This window comes from Aristolochia californica, unplaced genomic scaffold (genome assembly GCF_029961685.1).
Source record: "Aristolochia californica isolate CCGP_79_NKW_82.1479 unplaced genomic scaffold, dmAriCali1.0.hap1 SCAF_14, whole genome shotgun sequence".
Classification (NCBI taxonomy): domain Eukaryota; kingdom Viridiplantae; phylum Streptophyta; class Magnoliopsida; order Piperales; family Aristolochiaceae; genus Aristolochia; species Aristolochia californica.
Genome location: NW_027181815.1, coordinates 22,844,167 through 22,865,126, shown reverse-complemented (window position 1 = coordinate 22,865,126; position 20,960 = coordinate 22,844,167). Strand labels below are relative to the sequence as shown.

At 37.1% G+C, this 20,960-nt stretch overlaps 1 protein-coding gene across 1 annotated transcript in view; it reads right to left on the bottom strand.

Annotated features, from left to right (window-relative positions):
• Positions 1–2,468: 2,468 nt before the first annotated feature.
• Positions 2,469–20,960, bottom strand: part of LOC137950777 (E3 ubiquitin-protein ligase CHIP-like) — a 41,905-nt gene continuing 23,413 nt past the window's right edge. The window contains exons 6-9 of the mRNA XM_068797396.1: positions 4,107–4,240; positions 3,349–3,520; positions 3,135–3,245; positions 2,469–3,032 (exon numbers count right to left, since the gene is read on the bottom strand). Coding sequence (XP_068653497.1) covers positions 2,907–3,032; positions 3,135–3,245; positions 3,349–3,520; positions 4,107–4,240 — 543 coding nt within the window. The 3' untranslated portion in view covers positions 2,469–2,906. The remainder of the gene's footprint in view (positions 3,033–3,134; positions 3,246–3,348; positions 3,521–4,106; positions 4,241–20,960) is intronic.

Sequence of the window (20,960 nt, the reverse complement as noted above, 5' to 3'; positions counted from 1 at the left end):
AGAGGAAGCGTACTGACGGTGCCTCTTCATCATCCAACCGGTTCTAGTAGCTCGAGGAAGCCATAGACAAGCTGAGAGACCCAGTCTGCGATAGTGACCACACAAGAGTTTAAAGACGGGTTAGCATGAGCTTCAAGAGGGATAGCTGAGGATCCACTCTATGGTCAAGACTCTTTTCAGTCGCTTTGCTCCACCGCCACCACCTGAGCACTAGCCACCTAATTGACCGATCTAACCCCTTCCTCGGTATTTTGTAAATCCTTATAGATTGATTTAATGAAAGGCCCTCGAGCCAACTTTTTTGTTTAAATTTTCATTGCATTATCTTTTTGAATTATGACATAAGGGGGGAGAAAAGAATCAAAGTACTAAACACAACTAAAATTTGAAAACTTGGCGTGCATAGAATAAGTAGGAGTAATTGACCTAAATTGATAATCTTTATACGCTCCTACTTATAGGGTTGTTTTTATTATTTTATTTTTTCTAAATTAGGTTTTGTCATCATAAAAAAGGGTTGTGCATTCTCCTATCTTGATTTTAATGATAACTAAACTTAATTAATCTAACATTGGCAATTCTAGCATTTCTGATGCAATTCCTTCAAGAGATACAAAAGTCAAGGTCTATGCAAAGAACCGACAAAAGCTTCTCAAAGACCTCGAGCTACACTATCGTGTCAAAGTCATCCTGAAGAGGCACCTTCAAAAAAAAGAAGGAAAGAATTGAAGACTAAATTTTAGGAAGTCTTGAAAAATCACAAAGTCTGTAGCCCCAAACCTTCAAATTTGAGGTATAATGAAAATTTTTTGAGCCTTGGGACAAAATTGTGTTATCTACAATTTTCTTACCAATGTATACATATGTTTTAAACATGTTAGAATCACTTATGATCAATTTTAATCATACTTTGAAAATGTTCTTAAAGATCTGGCATTGGATTGATCGATCAGCACCTACAAATGATTGATTAACTAGAATGTGCACATGCCAAAAATATAAAGCATGATCGATCGATCAACCAGAACGTGACTAAACTGAGTTATAAAGCACAATCGATCAATCCCTGTGGATTTGATTGATCAATGATGTCAAGGCAATATAAAATTATGAAGAATGATCAATGAACCACTTGACATTGCTTGATCACATAAAAGTTTGCAGAATAGGGATGCAAAACATGATCGATCATAGGAACACCATTGATCAATCATACTTGGAATGTATTGCCAGTATAAATTCTGATTGATCGATCCATCATTGGAAATTAATTGATCAACTTAGCTTGTTAGACCTAATGAAAGGATAATGATCAATCATACCATTGATCAATAAGCCACTTTCTGACAAAAATATAGTCGTTACACTCAATTGATCGATAAATACCTTGCATTGATTGATCAATATAAAATGACATTTTTTGCAAACGAGCAAATAACGGCTAGTTTGACTCGAGGAACTTATAAATACCCTATCAAATTTTTTTTGAGTAGTTAATGAGCATTTATTGGCATATCTACTATAATCTTTGCATTCATCTTGAAATTCCCTCCCAAGTTCATTTTTTGGAGAAAGAGAGCTTCAACTTGAAACTCATTCCACTACTCTCATTTTCAACTCCTTGCACTCATTTAGCCAAGCTTCAAAATTATTTCAAAGTGTGGAAGATTCTCTCGCGAAAGACCAAAGGGTGTAAGGTTTTTTTTTCCTTGTCATTTTTTATTTTATTTGAAAAGTTCATCTAGAACCTTGAATAGCTTGGTAGAGCTAAAATCCATCTCAATCTCAATGGAGATTACTTGTAATTATATATTTGAATATACGCGTAGTTTAAAAAAAAACTTTCTTATATAATTCCAAGCTAATAGAACTTATACTAGTGAAATTACTCAAACACGGGTTCTTGAAAGGGGAATACTAATAGGAATATTAATAACAAAAAAATTGTTGTTATTGTGGTGTGTGATTGATTTCTTTCATTGTTTGCATTATTTTCTATAATTTTCACACAGTTGAATTTAATTGCAAAAACTCAATTCACCCCCCCTTGAAAAGCCACTTGGGTCAACACACTTGACCTAAGTTGAACAACCCAACTTGAACTATAAAGAACTAAGTCAGTTCACAACCAAGTTAAAAAAAACTATAACCTCCCTTTCCGATTATATATAGTTACCCTTTACCACTTACATCAAAAGCCTTAATAGACTTGACAAACGCCAGCATCAATCAGTCCCTTAACTTTCTTCCATATTGTAGAATTGTATGAAACTCTTATTTAATTGGATCTCGTATGTGAAAATCTAACCCGCTATCTATCACTTGCATACATTGAAGAAAACACAAGAAACCATCTTTAATTTTTATAGTCTTTTCTTTTTCATCTCTATAAGTTTATCCCTGATGAAAATCATTTGAAATAATTGAAATTAAAATAAGGAATTAAATAAATTACTGTACAGAATAAATCAAATCAACTAAATCTTTTAAATTAGAAAATAAGAATTATATTGAAACCAACACCTTAAAAGGTCCAAGATGTCAGTAGACAATAGACATAGGTAGAACAATACAAGAAAACCCATATATGGTGAAACATGGCTTCCAAATAACTCACTCAACTAGTTTTATAGAACAAGGAGATAAGAGCACGAAACTTCAAACTTGATAGGGCCAGAAAAAGAAAAAGACAGTTACATGCCTATACTGTACAATTACAGCCAATATGACAGTTGCGCCCTTATGGTAGATGGGTATGAATCATGGTGATACGCCATATTATACATCATCCATTGAACAACACGAAATGCCTAGACAACAATGTGGCACAAATTTGGACTCTCCTCAGAACCCTTTTCAAGACCTGAAGACCCTGCTTAACACATCCATAATGTCATCATCTCTTTTCACTCAAAACCGTATGCCCAACCGTGTTCATTTAGGTATGCTTGGACTGCCTCTTTGATGGCTAAATTTGGCACCAGCTGGTGTTCGTCAAGAGGCTCACGAGTGACAGGGTCAAATTTACCAACCTGCAAGTTTTTTTAAGTTGTCAAGATACAGAAAGTAGTGGAACTGAAATCAGAAGAAGATGAGGGCTTTAAGAATATGACCAGCCCAAAAAGCTAACTCACCTTCTCAAAATGCTCAAGAATCACTGCCCTTTCATATGTGAGCCCACTGGGGGCGATGACAGGATCCCGGAATATGTCAAGTGAGACTTTACAGCAGAGGTAATCTGGAACCTGAAGAAGGATTTCAAATTCTTAGTGCTCCTTCCAAAAGTATGATGTAATGTGGGAGGATCAGATTAAATTCCTGGGGTCTCAGAGGCCTTCATTCTCTCACCTCAGTTGGAATGTCAGCTTCAGAAGCTTTCTTGAATACTTGCACAAGCAGTTTTTTCTGTTCTTCCAAATGGGTATTTGCTACTATCGAGCAAATGTCACTGCCTTCACCCACTGTTTGAAAGGACACGTCAGATAAAAGCTTCTCCTCAAGAGCCTTTTCACACTCTTCCCTGATATGAAAAAGGACCCCTTTGAGACAACATAGAACAGCAAATCCGGCACAAATATAGAATAAGTCTATATGGTCAATGATGGTACTAAAATAAGGAACCAACAGAAACTAAATGGCATCTGGGAGTAGTTAACAAATATTTGCAACTAAAAGTCAGAAAACATTGTCAGAGACACTCATATAGAGGTCGAATCCCCGGAGTTTTAGAACATGAGTTTCCAGAGCATCTCATCCTCCAAAGTGAAGGATATCTGACCTCATTTTACAATCTTTCTTAACTTCACACAGTTCATACTTTTTGTTGACCTTCTATCAAAAAGATTCTAACTTGGTACACAAAAACTCCAGTTTTCCTTCCATAAAATATCACCACCACAGCAGTTACACAAAAAGTCGGACCACAGGTGATTTGAAAATTAAAACCACAATAAAACCTGTGCCCACCTGCAAAATCTCAGTTACAAGAATCAAATAGATTATCTTTGCAACAAAGTAAATCTCAAAAGTGAAATCATTTTATTGACACCAAGAACCCTACAGACACATAATAAGAAACACAAGGAGGTAGTGAATCTCATTCATACTTCAGTGTCTGTAGTTTCCATGTTTGCTGAGTAGATGAACATTCCCAAGTTAGATACTTTGCTTTAGAAAGTTCCTGCCATATCTCCTCCACCGAGCAACCTTTTGGATTTGCACCTCTCCCAAGATCGAAAGCCTACATTTGATAGTATACATGAAGATCTTAAGATCTTAGCAAAATAATTTTAACAGAAGTTGAGTCAAACCCAGAGTTGAAAAAAGACTTTGATTGTAAAATATGAGAAGATAACAAAGAGATAAAGTAAAATAAGATACTAAAATCCCCAGGAAAATGTAGAAGAATAAAGATGAGAAGAAGCGAAGGGGACAAAGAGGTCAACAGCCACAAAGAACATGGAGATGAACTAGTTGACTACTCAATGTCTCTTCCTTTTAAACCTTTGGTCACTTACCGAGAAATTACAAAAGTAACAAAGTAATAAGCCAAAAAAGTACAAGTGGAAGTGGAAGTGGAAGTGGATGGATATATCTGTCCCTCATACTAAATTAACTTAAATATCGGCAGTCCCCCCCAAGTGAGTGCATAAATGTCAAGCAAGCCAACCTTTTTTAAAAAAATGAAACGACAACTTTTTATAAATTGAAGTGAACAGCTTCAGAAAATCAACTTTAGTAAAAATATCTTTTAGTTGATCTTCTAGTAGAAAAATTGATACGGGGGTATTTTGGTCCTTTGACCATCTCATATGGTTGTCATATGCTTCCATCAAGTTAGATTATTTATCATATGTTTGTGTTTCAAGTCCCATTGAATTCTGATGTGTATTGAGAGAGATATAAGTCTTTTTGTACTTAGGGGCATTATTGTCCTTTTACTGTAAATCACTTAAGTTAAATGTTAAAGAAGGGATCAGGCTCGAATTTTTAGACTGACTTTCTGATGCAGTAAGGACTGATTTGATCTTCTTCTTCTCTCTCTATTTCCCTCTTGTATCTTCTTATTTCTCCTTACTCTTACAACTTTTTCATGGTATCAAAGCAGTAGACTTCAATTTTGGGAGTTTCTTCTTCATAGTTTGAGTTCTCACTACAGGTTTCTCAACCCTAAAGGAAAGGCCCAAGTCAATTTTTCTCCTAGTAGGGTAAAACTTTATTTTTTCCTTCTTCTCCTGCCATAACCATCTGGTTGATGGCCACTACTGCTGATTACTTTATTTTTTCCTTCTTCCCCTGCCATAACCATCTGGTTGATGGCCACTACTGCTGATTGAACAGTTATCATGCCCTACTACCCCTATAGGGTCTTTTATTGAAGCATTTTGCTTCCATCTCATCTATGCAGCTATTACTAGGCCTACATCATCATACCTGTGCCTGGGCATTGTACCGATTAAGAGTAATTGCTATGCTATGATGCTTAATGACTGAATTGAAGATAGTTTGTGGTATTATTGCTTAACTCGAGGTGGGTATGCCCTAATTCCATAGTGTGGACCCATATGACCTGTTTTGGGTGGATTTAGATTGTTGTTACCTTGAGTTTGGAGCATTTTCGAGCATCTTCTGAGGTCATTTGGGGTGTATTTGAAGGTTTAAATGGCAGATTCCAGCAGACATGTTGCTGTCCTAAAACCCTTCGAGAGCGTAGACAGTAAGGATTCTAGTTCTATCTAGATTACCTCAATCAAGTTGAATGGATCAAACTATGTGAATCGGTTCCACTCAGTTCGTATGTTCTTGAAGGCCAAAAGGAAAGTGAAATACATCAGGGATGACCCTCCTAACCTCATAACTGAAGACTGGGAAGTTGAAGATAATCAAGTCATGACTTGGTTAGTAAATAGCATAGAGTCCCGGTTCCGAGACCAGATCCTGAGCTGTGGGACAGCCAAGGAGATGTGGACTATGTTGGATTCCATTTTGTCCCAAGAGAGTAATTTATCTTGCATGTATGAATTGTATGTCATGTATTTCATTATTCAAAGGGCTAACCGGTCAGTCACTGACTACCTTACAGAGTTGAGGGGCATTTTTAGAAAATCACCACCTTTCATCATTTTACTATGAATGATGATAACATTCAAAAGGAGAAAAACCAGATTCAGGTGGTTCAATTTCTTGATGGTCTAGGATCAGAATACAATGCCATACGGGCTCAGATGCTAGCAAATGCAGACGTAACTACACTTGAACATACCTTTAACCGAGTTATACGTGCAAAAGATGTAGTTACTCTTATGTAACTCGTCCTATAATAAGTTTCAGACTCGAGGTTGTGGGAGCAGCAATAGAGATCATGTCCGTGGTCGGAATGACAGAGGGGATAGGAAGTGTATCCACTGTGGGTGAACAAATCATTTCTCAGATAAATGTTGGGAAAATTTTTGGAAAGCTAACATGGGCCAATTCTATTATGTCTGGTCATGACACCTTCCTATTCTAGTCCTGAGGAGAAAATTCAGCAGTTTAGAGATTTGGTTAATTGACCACCACTACTAACGCCTATACTACCCTTGAGTTGGATACCTCTACATCAGCAAGTGCCATGATAGAAAGCAAAGTATACCAGCACTGAATGTATCTCATTGTCCCTCTACTCACATGTCAGGTATGACTTCTGTTTCAGTCCATTACTTCTCAATCTTATTGTCATGTTATTTTAGCTAATGGATCTACCTCCCCAATTTTGAGAGAGGGCGTTGTACAAACCACTCTTTTTTTTTTTTGAAAAATACTGCAGTTTTAAGTTTTCTTCTATTTGTTCCTAACTTTCCTATTAATTTGTTATCTGTTAGTCACATAAATAGGTCTCTGAATTGTTCTATAACCGCCTCCTATTTGTGTGTTTTAGAACTTGCAGACAAAGAGGACAATTGATTCAAGACATGAGAAGGGCGGCGGGCTCTACTTGCTGGATGATGTCTCTCCTCCACAAACTATGGATACTTGCAGCTAAAGAATCTCCACTCCTGTGGAACTTGCATTTGGGGTACCCATCATCAGTCAGACTCTATTAGTCCTTTCCATCTTTTTTATTGAAACAATGATGATTTTATTATGAATAAAAGCAAAATAATACATCAAGGGAGGCCTCCCCTTACAACAAGAGATTGCAGGGAGGGACCCAATTTAGCACACGAATCAGCAGTCGAATTGGCTAATCTAAAAACATGAAACCATATACAAAAGGTAGTGAAAACAATGTCCATAATATCAAGAAAAAACTGCCAATGACGCCACGGGGGGAAAGAGGCAGTAGAGCATTAGCCAATGACGACTTTGGAGTCACCCTCCACAACAAGCGGAGTCCTTTCCATCTTTGCAACGGATGTTTCCTTTGATGGATTTTTAAGTACCTTGATTAATTCATGACTTCAATAGAGCCACATGGTTGTATCTCCCACAAGAAAATTTTGAAGCCTTTGATGTATTTGTGAATTTCTTTAATGAAATATCAAATCAGTTTGGTGCCCATGTCACCATTTTCGTACTGACAATGGCCTTGAATTTCTCAATCAGAAATTTGCATCTTTCTATGTTTTGCATGGAATTACTCATTAGACTTCTTGTGTCTATTCTCCACAACAAAATGGGGTCGTTGAACATAAAAACAGACCCTTTCTTGAAGTGACCCATACTTTATTATTTCATATGAATCCCCCTAAATCTTTTTGGGGAGACACAATGTTAACATCATGTTACTTGATTAAACATATGCCTTCATCTGTTTTGTAAAGACAAATTCTTGTGCAAGTCTTAAAACCATAATGTAACTTATTTTATGTTGTTCCTCGTATCTTTGGGTCTACATGCTTTGTCCATTTATTTAGTACCTCTACAAATAAACATGTTAAAATACAAGGCCAGGGGTATTTTGGTCATTTCCCATATTTTCCACACTACATTTTTCTCTTATAGTATGGCTATTAGATAGAGAATATCTTATTTTATCTCTAGTTAATTTTTCAATCAATTTAGACATGTATTTTAGGAGATATGTAATTTTGAGTATTGAGGGGCATTTTTGTCCTTTTGTAAATTTTCACTTAAACCTTGATTATAAAGAAGCTGGATAGGCCTTTCTAGCTTGGATTCCAAGGCAGCCAAGCTATGCCTCTTCCAAAACTCTGTTTCCCTATTTTCTCCCCAAATCACATATTTTTAATGGTATCAGAGCAGTAATGCAAGTCTTGGGCAGGTTTCTTTTGAATTTGTGGATCTTCTCTCCATTTTCTGCAACCGCCTTGAAGGGTTTTCCCAGATTTCTAGAATGGTAGGGTAAAAATTTCAATTTTTCCCTTTTTCTGCCTTTCTTAGCCTATTGGTTAATGATTACAGCTTCTGCTTGATTGATTGTTGGGATTTAGAAGTGTTTAATGATCCCAATCTAAGGAAAATTCTCAAATCAGCTTGCGTCAGCAACCCAATGCTTATGTCATCATCCATATAGCCTGTGACATCCTGGTTTCTTGCAATTAGGTCATTCTTTCATCGATTTATGGTTTCAATTGCTCAAATTGATCACTATTGGTTCAAAATTGAGTGAATTGGGTGATGAATTGCCCTAATTGAATTCAGTATAAGGCCCACTTAACTGTGTAAGCATAGAAATTTGGGGGAAGTGTTTCCCTTTGGTTTTTTATGATCTAGTGTACTGAATTGTGGTTGTGAAGTTGGCTCCAAGGCCCATCCCAAATTGTATGGCCTACTTAGAAAACCTTTTTCCCAACTAATAAACTCAAAATCTTTGTATTCACTAATCCATGTAGGACTATTCCTTTAACACTCCCCCTCACGTGTAGGCCATCTTTTTTTGTGGCTCTACATGTAGATAATTTGGGTGGAAGCCCACATATGAGTACCTGCTCTAATACCAAGTGAAGTTGGATCCAAGGACCATCCCAAATTGACTAACACACTTAAGAAGTCTCTGTCCCAACAAATAAACTCAAGATCTTTGTATTCACTAATCCATGTAGGACTATTCCTTAATGTTGAATTTATGGAATAAAGAAATACTTCATTGACTTCATTTAATCAGAGTACAAGAACCTTTATTTATAATAGAGGAAGGTATTAAAGTCTAATTGCAATTAAACTACCTTGGTCCCAATTATACCCAAACTCTAACACTTAAAAGATAAGTCCTAGCATAATTAAATAACCCAATATAAATAGAAGACTAACATGACTAAAACACCTTTAAACTGAAACTCTTCTGTGAGACCTGCTTACATAATAATTGTGGCTCTGTTGGACTTCTTATTGTGTAAGCAGGTCTCACAGAAGAGTTTATATCTTATGGTGGGTCTATATCTTATGGGCTTGGGCCCATCTTCCAACACTCCCCCTCAAGCTGGGGGTAAGAGAACATCATGAACCCCTAGCTTGTTGCAAATGATGTATAGGATCTTCTCGTATAAAATGGCACTCCTCCATATCTTCCAACACTCCCCCTCACATTGGTGGTCTCTTCCATGAGGCCCAGCTGGCATAAGATAAGTGAGAGTAAAATCACTCCAAGTCGTATAACCCATGCTGGATGTAGGGCACACTCCTATCATTCTCAGGTAGTGGGTCTATACGCAGTGCTCAGACATGTAGTAAACTCCTCCATTTCCGTGTCCCTCCACAGGACAATGACTCTCAAGTGGTAGGAGTAATAAATGCCAATTAAGAGGGGTAACAGGTAGCATAGATGTAGTAATAAGCTCCTCTATCACGGTGTCCCAACTCGGGCACCGACTCTCACAGGTAGAAATGGGTGATAAGTGGGTAATGCCTGTCATTCTAAAGACGGCGATAAAAGACCAATGGGTATATATATAAAAAAAGTCTCAATGGACTTAAAACACCCATATACATGATGGACTTAAACTCCCAATCAAAGCAACACGCAAAAGGTTGGCCCGAAGAGGTACGTGAGAGTCAAATAAAGGATGATAGCATGACATTTGATTCTTCCAGTGCAAATATATCTTTAAATATAGATCAGATTTATATGAAACTCTCTTTCTGCCTTTCATCCAAGTATAAATTCTCTTCATAAAATATACTTCTTTTGAGATATATAATTTGATAGATTTCGGTCTCTGTAATATGGCCGAACTAAGTACTATGACCCCCTTTGTCAGCATAACCATTGACTCTTCCAAGATCAATATATCCATATAAAAAACTCAGATCAAGAATTGGTTAAATAGGTAAGAAAATAGGCTTACAAATCTTTCTTTTGATATATAACTCTCCATATAAAGTCTCGTTCTTGATAGCATAAAATAGCTCGGAAGAAGCTTTCTACTGCTGCTCGAACCTCTTTTGCAATATGACGTTATCGATTTCTCTTTATAATTCTAATTGCAAAAATTCATTTTTCCGTGGAAAGTAAACTCGAATATCTTTTCGTCAATATATAATATGCAATATGAAAAGCTCAGTATAGAGGTGATAACGCAAAGAAAACAACGGGTATAGGGACTAAAAAGAGAAAAATAAATAAATACGAACCTAAACTGAAAGAGATAATAGATCAAAAAAGGATCACAAAATCTTTGTGGGCTGACCTAGTCAACTCACAGAACTTGCTCTGATACCATGTGGAGTTATGAAAAAGAAAAATACTTCATTGACTTCATTTAATCAGAGTACATGAACCTCTATTTATAATAGAGGAAGGTAGTAAAGTCCAATTAAAATTAAACTACCTTTGTCCCAATTACACCCAAACTCTAACACTTAAAGATAAGTCCTAGCATAATTAAATAACCCAATATAAATAGAAGGCTAACATGACTAAAACACTTTTAAACTTAAACTCTTCTGTGAGACCTGCTTCCATAATAATTGTGCCTCTGTTAGACTTCTTATGCCACCTCACATGATCATGGTGGGTCCATATCTTATGGGCTTGGGCCCATCTTCCAACACACTTGGATATGTGGGCCTTCCTTGGTCGTGTGGGCTTTGGCCCATCATCCAACACTTAACAGTGGTGTTTGGTAATATTTACTGGCTGATTCTAGCACACGGATTGTTATCCAAAGGACTACTGAGAACTCAAGTGTGAAAGTCTCTCAGTCTATTCAGATAACTACGATCCGGTTGAATGGATTGAATTATGTAAACTGCTCCAGATCAACCAGAATAATGGCAAAATATATAACTGATGATCCCCCAGTGCCTGTTACTGAAGATTTGGTGGCAGAAAATTCAGTAATGACCTGGTTGGTCAACAGTATGGCATCCAGAATTACTGACCAGATTTTGAGTTGCAGTATTGCGAAGGCAATGTAGACTACCTTGGCTTCCATTTTGACTCAAGAAAGTAATTTGTCAAGGATCTATGAGTTATATGTGAAGTTCTTTAATATGAAGTATGGAGGTCGATCAATGACAAATTATTTTACTAAGATGAGGGGAGTACTACAAGATATTAGCACATTTCTTCCTTTTACTAACATTCGTAAGAAAGAAAATCAGATTCAAATAGCCAGATTTTTGGATGGTTAGGGGCCTGAGTATGATGCTATTAGACCTAGCTATTGGTCAATGAGGATGTGACCACCCTTGAGCAAGCCTTTAACAGAGTTCTTCGAGCTGAAGGTGCAGTGGTAAATAAGAATGAGTCAGCTAGAGCTCTCTCAGAAGCAGTTGCTCTTAACTTTCAGTCTTCTACTAGTAAGCCTGATGGTCAATTCCACGGTGGTAATAATAGAGGTAGAGGTCGCTCTTACTCTACCCATGGCCGAAATGATCGGGAGGATCAGAAAGGTGTTCATTGTGGTAGGACTAATCATATTTTTGAAAAATGCTGGAAAAAATTTGGTTAGCCTACCTGGGCCAACTCTATAGTCACAAATAAGGACGCCTCCTCACAAATTGGATCCTATGAGGAAATTCAGTAGTTATTACAGCGACTAGGTCAACTGACTGCTTCATTTACTTCTTCTCAGACTACTGAGACGACTCCTTCCTCCGCAAGTGCCACGATAGCTAGTACAGGTATGAATGCAATGACTGTGTCTCATTCCCCCTCTTGGATCATTGATTCAAGAACCTCCACACACATGTCAAGTATGCCATCCCTATTTCAATCCATTAGTCCATCTAATTCATATCGTCGAGTTACTTTAGCTAGTGGATCCATCTCTCCCATTCAGGGGGAGGGTATAGTTCACACTACTACACAAATATTCTTAAATTTTTTATTTTTTTTTTTGTATCAAAGTTTCCTATTAATATCTTGTTTTTTAGTCATAAAACTAAATCCTTGAACTGTTCAGTAACCTTTTATCCTACTTCTTGTGTTTTCTAGGACTTGCAGACGAAGAGGACAATTGATTTAAGATATGAGAAGAGAGGGATCTACATGCTATGTTAAGTTGGATTCAAGGCCCATCCCAAAATGACTAGCCATCTTAGGAAACCTCTTTTCCAACTAATAAACTCAACATATTTGTTCTCACTAATCTATGTGGGACTATTCTTTAACAATCCCTCTCACGTGTAGGCATTCTGGACTTTTGCATGTGGATAATTTGGGTGGAGACCCACATATGAGTACCTGCTCTGATACCATGTTAAGTTGGGTCCAAAGCCCATTCCAAAATGACTAACCATCTTAGGAAACCTTTTTCCCAACTAATAAACTCAACATATTTGTTCTCACTAATCCATGTGGGATTTAAAGGATGGGGACAAACAATCAAGAGACATATTTGGATATCAGATGAGAAGTACAAGATCGTTTACCTTTTCGTAGACTAATAGGCAGGTCCAAATCAGAGACAACAGGATTTGCAGGCAATGAGGAAGTTGGTGGATCATGACTTATATATTTTGCCATTCTTCTGGCTCTCAAATACATCAAAACTAATCTAGACCAATTTACATAATTCGATCCATTCAACCAGATCGTAGTTGTCTGAATAGACAGAGAGAATTTCACATTTGAGCTCTCAGCAGTCCTCTAGACAACAACCCATGTGCTGGAATCTGCCATTAAATATCAACAAAATGACTAGCCAACTTATGAAGCTTATTTCCCAACTAATAAACTCAAGATCTTTGTACTCACTAATCCATGTGGGACTATTCCTTAACAAGCTGGATGATGTATCCATTTCTTGAGATATAGCTCTCACTACTACAGATTCTTTTTACTTGGGACATCCCTCACAAGCTAAGTTGCATCAATATTTTCCTTCTTTTCCAATCAAGATTTCATTTGATTGTGAATCCTATCAATTGGGAGTTTCCCAGTTAGTTCTAGTCAAAGCACCAATTTGTTTGAATTAGTCCACTCTGATGTCTGGGGTCCATGTCGGGTTCCTAGCCCATTTGGTTTTAAGTATTTTGTGTTATTCATTGATGATTTTAGTAGAGTCACTTGGGTATATCTCCTACGAGAGAAGTCCGAAGTATTTGATATATTCCTCAATTTTTTCCATGAAATAAACAATCAATTTGGTGTCTGTGTTCATGTGCTTCGTATTGACAATAGTGTGGAATATCTTTAACCATAAATTTTTAGTATTTTATGTTTCTCATGGTATTATCATCAAACATCCTGCCCTTATACACCACAACAAAATGAAGTGGTTGAACATAAAAATAGACATCTCCTTGAGGTTACAAGGACATTATTACTACATATGAATGTTCCTAAATCTTTTTGGGAAGATGCAATTTAAGCTTCGTGCTTCTTGGTTAATCGTATGCCCTCATCTGTTTTGAGTGGTCAAGTTCCTCTTCAGGTTTTAAAGCCCAATTGTAAATTGTTTGATGTGGTTTCTCGTATTTTTTTATGTACTTGTTTTGTTCGTATGTTTGGAACTTTGGTTGATAAGTTGTCACCTCGGTCAGTCAAATATGTTTTTCTAGGATAGTCTCGTTGAAAAAATTGGTACAAACGTTGTGATCCTATTCGACGAAAGACATATGTAAGCCGATGTGGCCTTCTTTGAGCATACTCCATATTTCTCATTATCTACTAAGCTTCTTGTATCACCTAAATCTCCTTCAGACGTTCCTATTGCAATTTTGGATGTACTAGCTTTATCGAGTTCTTCATTGCCTCTTCGCATTTTAGTCGTCGCTCTCGTGCTCATGCAGTGCCTCCAACAATTACCTCTACAGAGATCTCTTCTCATGATCCACCAACTTCCTCATTGCCTGCAGATCCTGTTGTCTCTGATTTGGACCTGCCTATTAGTCTATGAAAAGGTAAACAATCTTGTACTTCTCATACGATATCCAAATATGTATCTCTTGATTTTTTGTCCTCATCCTTCAAGTCCTTTGCTATGTCATTGTCTACTTCCCATATACCTCGTTCAGTACAGGAAGCCTTGTGTTTTCCAAAATGGAAACAAATTATGGATGATGAAATGAGTGCTTTGGTGTCTCAAGGAACACGGCATCTACGTGATCCACCTACATGAGCAGCTATTGTGGGGTGTCGTTGAGTTTATACTATCAAATATTATGTTGACAACTCTATTGAACGATACAAAGCTCGGTTGGTAGCGAAGGGGTATACACAGACTTTTGGAGTTGATGTCTTTGAGACATCCTCTCTTGTGGCCCAACTTACTTCAATACATATCTTAATATCTGTGGCTTTTAATAAGGGTTGGTCTCTTTTTCAGCTCGATGTGAAGAATGTCTTTCTATGTGGTGATCTACATGAAGAAGTGTATATGGAGCAACCTCCTGGGTATGTTGCTCAGTGGGAGATAGGAAAAGTGTTTAAGCAGCAAAAGGCTATTTATGGACTTAAACAGAGTCTACGGACCTGGTTTGAAAAGTTTGGTGATGTGGTACTACAGTTGGGTTCTAAATGAGCTATTGTGATCATTCTATGTTCCTACTTAAAAGGAAGACTGGTATGGTGGTTTTGGTTGTCTATGTAAATGATATTGTGGTATCTGGTGATGATCATGATAGTATTATAGAAGTTAAACGATATCTGGTCACACATTTTCAAACAAAGGATTTGGGCTCTCTCAAGTACTTCCTTGTCATTGAAGTCGCACGTAACAAGTGAGATATTGTTCTTTCTCGGATAAAATATATATTGGATATGTTGCAGGAGTATGGTTATGGGTGCTAAACCCATAGACACCCCCATGGAAGTTAATCATAATCTACATGACACCCAGGGTCCTACACTCAAGGATAAAACTCAATACCGGCGGTTAGTAGGTAAACTGATCTATGCTACAATTAACAGGCCGGATATCTCATTTGTTGTGGCAGTTGTGAGCCAATTCATGGAAAATACTCAGAAAATCCATTTAGAAGCTGCTCAAAGGATTTTGAAGTAGTTGAAGGGTGCGCCTGAAAATGGTCTTTAGTACACTCAGAATGGGAAAGTTGATGTACTTGGGTATTATGATGTCGATTATGCTAGGTGTAAGATGGATAGACGTTCTATGTCAAGCTATTGTAGTTTTGTAGGAGGCAACCTGGTAAGATGGAAAAGTAAGAAACATACAGTTGTTGCTAGGTCCAATGCAGAGGCCGTGTATCGAGCAATGGCTCATACATTTTGTGATCTTATGTGGATTAAGTTTGTGCTTCTTGAGTTTGGTTTTACGTTACCTAACCCTATGGTTATGAATTGTTATAACCATATAGCCATTTTTATTGCCAACAACCCTGTATTCCATGAGAAAATGAAACATATAGAGGTTGATTGCCACTTCATTGGAGATGCAATTATGCAGGGGAAGGTGGTAACTCCTTATGTAAAGTCTTCAGACCAATTGGGAGATATATTTACAAAGCCTTTGGGAAGACGTGAACATGTATCCATTAGTGACGAGCTGGGATTATTTGATATCTACTTTCTAGCTTGAGGGGGACCGTTAAAATACAAGCCAGGGGTATTTTTGGTTATTTCCCATATTTTCCACATTACATTTTTCTCTTATAGTTTGGCTATTAGATAGAATGACTTATTTTATCTCTAGTTAAATTTTCATTCAATTTAGACATGTATTTTAGGGGAGATGTAATTTTGAGTATAGATGGGCATTTTTGTCCTTTTGTAAATTTTCACTTAAAACCCTGATTATAAAGAAGCTAGATGGGCCTTTCTGGCTTGGATTCCAAGGCAGCAAAGCTCCTCTTCCAAAACTCTTTTTCCTCTTCTATTTTCTCCCCAAATCACATATTTTTCAAAACTGTCCCCTCAAGCTATTTAGTGTGTTTTCTTGAGTTATTCACGTCATCAAAAAGGATACAAATATTATGATCCCATTAAAAGAAAGGTAAGTTTCCTCAAATGTTATATATTTTAAAAACACTCCATACTTTGCATCTTCTATAGAGTCTTAGTTTTCGTCTGCACCTTGTGTGAATAACCTAATTCCTATTACTATTATGGATGCACCACTTTAAGTATATAGACGACGTTCTCGTCATCTATTAACCGCACCAATGCCTACTGAAGCTTCAGCTAATGAGCTCGCCACTCAAGACCCCATCTTCCTCTTTGCCTACAGGTCCGATTTCGTCTGATGTGGACACTTCCCATTAGTTTGCATAAAGGCAAAAGGTCATGTAGCTCTCATCCTATTTCTCAATATGTTGGCTTTGATTTTTTGTCCCAATTAAACAAATCTTTTGCTATATCGTTGTCTATGTCCTCTACCCCTCGTTCAATGCAGGATGTTATGGCTTCACCTAAGTGGAAACGTTATGGATGAGGAGATGAATGTTTTGGTATCTAGAGGCACATAGAGTCACTATGATCCACCTTCCAGGGAGGCTATCGTCGGGTGTTGTTGGGTTTATACCATTAAATATTAAGCTGATGGGACTATTGAGCAGTATAAGCCAAATTGGTAGCCAAGGGCTATACACGGCCATTTGGGGTTGATATATTTGAAACATTTTCACATGTGGCTCACTTTTGTTCGTATTTTAGTTTCCGTGACAATTAATCAAGGGTGACACTATTTTAGCTAGAAGTTAAAAATGCATTCTTATATAGATATTTAAAGGAGAAAATGTACATGGAGCAACCTCCAGAGTATGTTATTGTGGGGAAGATAGCCAAAGTATGTTGGTTGAAGAAAGCTGTCTATAGGCTTAAACAAAATGCTAGAGCGTACATTTGAAAAATTCAGCTTTGTGGTGATGAGATTTGGGTTTAATAGAAGTCACTATCACCATTCTATGTTTGTACCGAAGAGGAAGACTAGTATTGTTATCTTAGTGGTTTATGTTGACGATATCATCTTATCTGGAAGTGACTTGGAAGGAATTGAGAAAGTGAAAATGTATTTGGTCACACATTTTCAAGCCAAAGATTTGGGACAGTTAAAATATTTCCTTGGCATAGAAGTGAGTCGCAATAAGAAGAGAGTTTAATATAGATATGTTGTAGGAGTATGGTCTCTTGGATGCAAAGCCAATGGATACTCCTATGGAAGTAAATGTTGATGTTCATGACTCTCATGGTTTTGTACCCAAGGACAAGATCCAGTATAGACGCCTAGTGGAGAAATTGATTTATGCAACAATCACAGGTCTTGAAATATTCTTTGTAGTGGGAGTAGTGAGTCAGCTCATGAAAAGCCCAAGACTGATATATTTAGAAGCAGCTCAAAGAATCTTAAAATATTTGAAAAGTGCTCCTTGGAAAGGCCTACTGTATACTCAAAATGAGAAGATTGATGTATTGAAGATATCCTGATGCAGATTATGCTGGAAACAAAATGGATAGGTCTATCACTGGTTACTGTTGTTTTATTAGAGGTAACTTAGTGAGTTGGAAGAGCAAGAACCAAGATGTAGTGGCTAGATCTAGTGTTGAGGCAGAGTACAAGGCAATGGCTCACAAAATTAGTGAGTTTGTGGGTAAATTCCGTCCTTCTTGAGTTTGGATTTATTATTCCAGAGCCTATGATGATGAAGTGAGACAATCAGACTGCTATATTCATAGAAAATAATCTAGTATCCCACAAAAAAACTAAACACATAGAAGTTGATTGCCATTTTATTAGAGATTCTGTCATGCAAGGGAAAATGGTCACTCCTTATTTGATGTCCTCAGAGCAACTTAAAAATGTGTTCACTAAACCCCTTGGAAAGAGTGAATACCTAGTATCTTGTAACTAGCTAGAACTTTTTGACATTTACTCTCGAGCTTCGGGGGGGGTTACGTCATCTGTTTATGTTTCAAGTCTCATTGAATTCTGATGTATATTGAGAGAGATATAAGTCTTTTTGTACTTCGGGACATTATTGTCCTTTTACTCTAAATCTCTTAAGTGAAATCTTAAGGTGTCAGGCTCAAATGTTGAGACTGATTTAACCCTAAAGAAACTCTACAATGTTAAAACTCCTTTTTTTTTCTTTTAGAACAATGAGAAAAGAAGATTTCATCAAGAAAAACTCCCGAAGGAAAGAAGTATACTTCAAAATCTTGTTCTTTTTGCATCATCCTCACAACTCAACTGACAGGCTAACAGACATACATTCAGCTTATCAACATTCCTCGTAATCCTTAACACTCACAAAGACTTCATTGCCCTGCTGAAGCCTGATACTATTGTCATACAAAAAATAGATCCAGGGGATATTCTTTTCATGGCAGAAGTCTCAGGAATTAATATATTCATCATGAATTAAAATTAGGATAGTATGCTATTTTGGTTAATTGTTTCTCCTATACCAGTTTTTGGAGTTCTACACTTCAAAGATCATTATCCTAGCCTTTATGGGCTTTAGTATAAATTGTATGGAAGTTTGAGTCAATTTAAGGCCGTGAGTAGCACCCTAAGAAGTATATAGTAAACAAAGTTTCGTATAGAAAATTATTTTTATTCACATAGTACAAACAATCTTGTGTTTCTTTTCTTCTATAAGTGCTAACAACTGGCATTTAAACTTTGGAAGGCCAACTCAGAGGCATTTTCTTGAATCTCATCTGATCGCAGCTTACTCTGTTTGTTTCTTGTGCTAAAAGAGATGACTCACCAAGTTCACTCCGAACACTGCATCATCTCCTTCACTGACAACCAATCTACCTTCTCCTACATTCTTGCATATATCCACCTCCTCATTTTCTTGTGCTGCCAGAACAGACACCACACCACATTGGTGCCATTTGTTGGTGTACTCTGATTCACAACCAGAGTTCCTCTTTGTACTAATCGAAACCCTTGACAATCTAATTCTCCAGCTTATCAACATTGATTTCTTAGCCAAAAGGTAAGAGAGGCCTTCAATTCGGGCATTGGAAGTAGCAGTCATTGAAACATAACTTCTTCAGTTTCTTAGCAGAAGATATGTTGGTAATGAAAAATCACTTCGAAGAAAGAAAATAGGGAAGCATCTTGAGATTCAATAGCCGCTGCACTCACAAAAGGTAAGACACTTCTCTGTTGTGTATATAAAAGTTGGAGTAGTTGACCATATGAAGCAACTGGTTTCCCTCAACTTTCTCATCATTTGTGAAAGTTGGAAAAGACCACCTGAAGTGGAAGATCTTAATTAAAGAAAGAAAGATCACTCACGTGAGAGAGACTTAGTTGGTGGGACCCACAGTTGTTTTAAAACAAGGAGACTTCGATCGTTGGCTGGTTGTAATTGGAGTTTACCTGAAGCTTAGTAAAATAACAGAGGAACACTGGATTATGATTCTGAAGGTAAATTGACTTCTTGTTAATTAAGTATTTTTGGGTGAATTAAGGACTTGGACGACTTGTAGATAATTGCAGCAATTTGTCTGCTTTTTTGGATGTTTGTCTCATGCACGTAGACTCTGGTTGTTTTAGGCATTTTTTTAGAGAGATTTTAACAAGAAAGGCTCCAGAAAGGAGACATGACACAAGTGAAAAACTAGAAGTAGAGCTACATAGGCCCACTCTTTTTAAAAGAAAACTGGTCCACATCTTTTTCATAAAAAAAGGTCCACATGAAACAAATCACGAAAAAACAAAAGATACAATCACTATAGAGGCATCTTCATCCTCACAAGAATGTGCTACCAGGGAGCACCATTTCTGGCCCAACCAATGAGCTGAGCTGTTGATGCTTCTTGGGTATGAAACTAGCTGTTAATGCTTCTTGGCCATGAAACTAACTGTTGAGTAGGGAAGTAGAGATGTCCTCAATCTCATAAAAAACTCCAAGAAAGAAATGTCTGGTAGCTGCTGTTGCCATGGAAGCCTAGAACTTCTTCTAAATTAGAGTAAGTCTAACATTTTACTGGTTTAAAAGGTTGGTGAAGTTCAAGAGATAAATTTAGGAGATTACAGAGCATTTTCAAGGGATAAATTTAGGAGATTACAGAGCATTTTCAAGAGATGAATTTTGTACTAATTTTTTTGTCATCAGGATGAGGAAAAATATCTAGAATAACGGTATAGATTTACAAGTTTGGTAGAGAAAAATAATAGCTAGCAGCAACATAAGGTGCATGATTTTAGTCCAGCACACAAGGTTTTGAGGGAAGTAAGAAACCTGACACTATGTCAAAAGAAGATTGGGAAGACGGGGCTTTCGGCATCATTTGCTTGTGTTCATCAGATAATTTATTAACAATTCATGACCATACCGTCTGCAATTACTGTTGAAACAAACTTAAACCACTGCGTATGATGAAATCCGTATCAAACCAGTTAAACTTAAAGCAGCACCTTCGTATGGGATGGCTGAGAAAGTGAGAACTCTTAGCACATGAGATCTATAAGTGCTTTTTATGTCTCCTGATCTCTCTCTATGTGCATATCTGGTGATCACTTGCTTTTCATGTTGGTGTTTGGCTAACTGCTCATGGATTTAGGAAATAGATCTGGTGGCGGGTGTTGGTTTGTGAAACTAAAGTACGGCAGAATTGTTGGAAGATTAGACATTAAAGAAAGTGACTAACTCTAGGA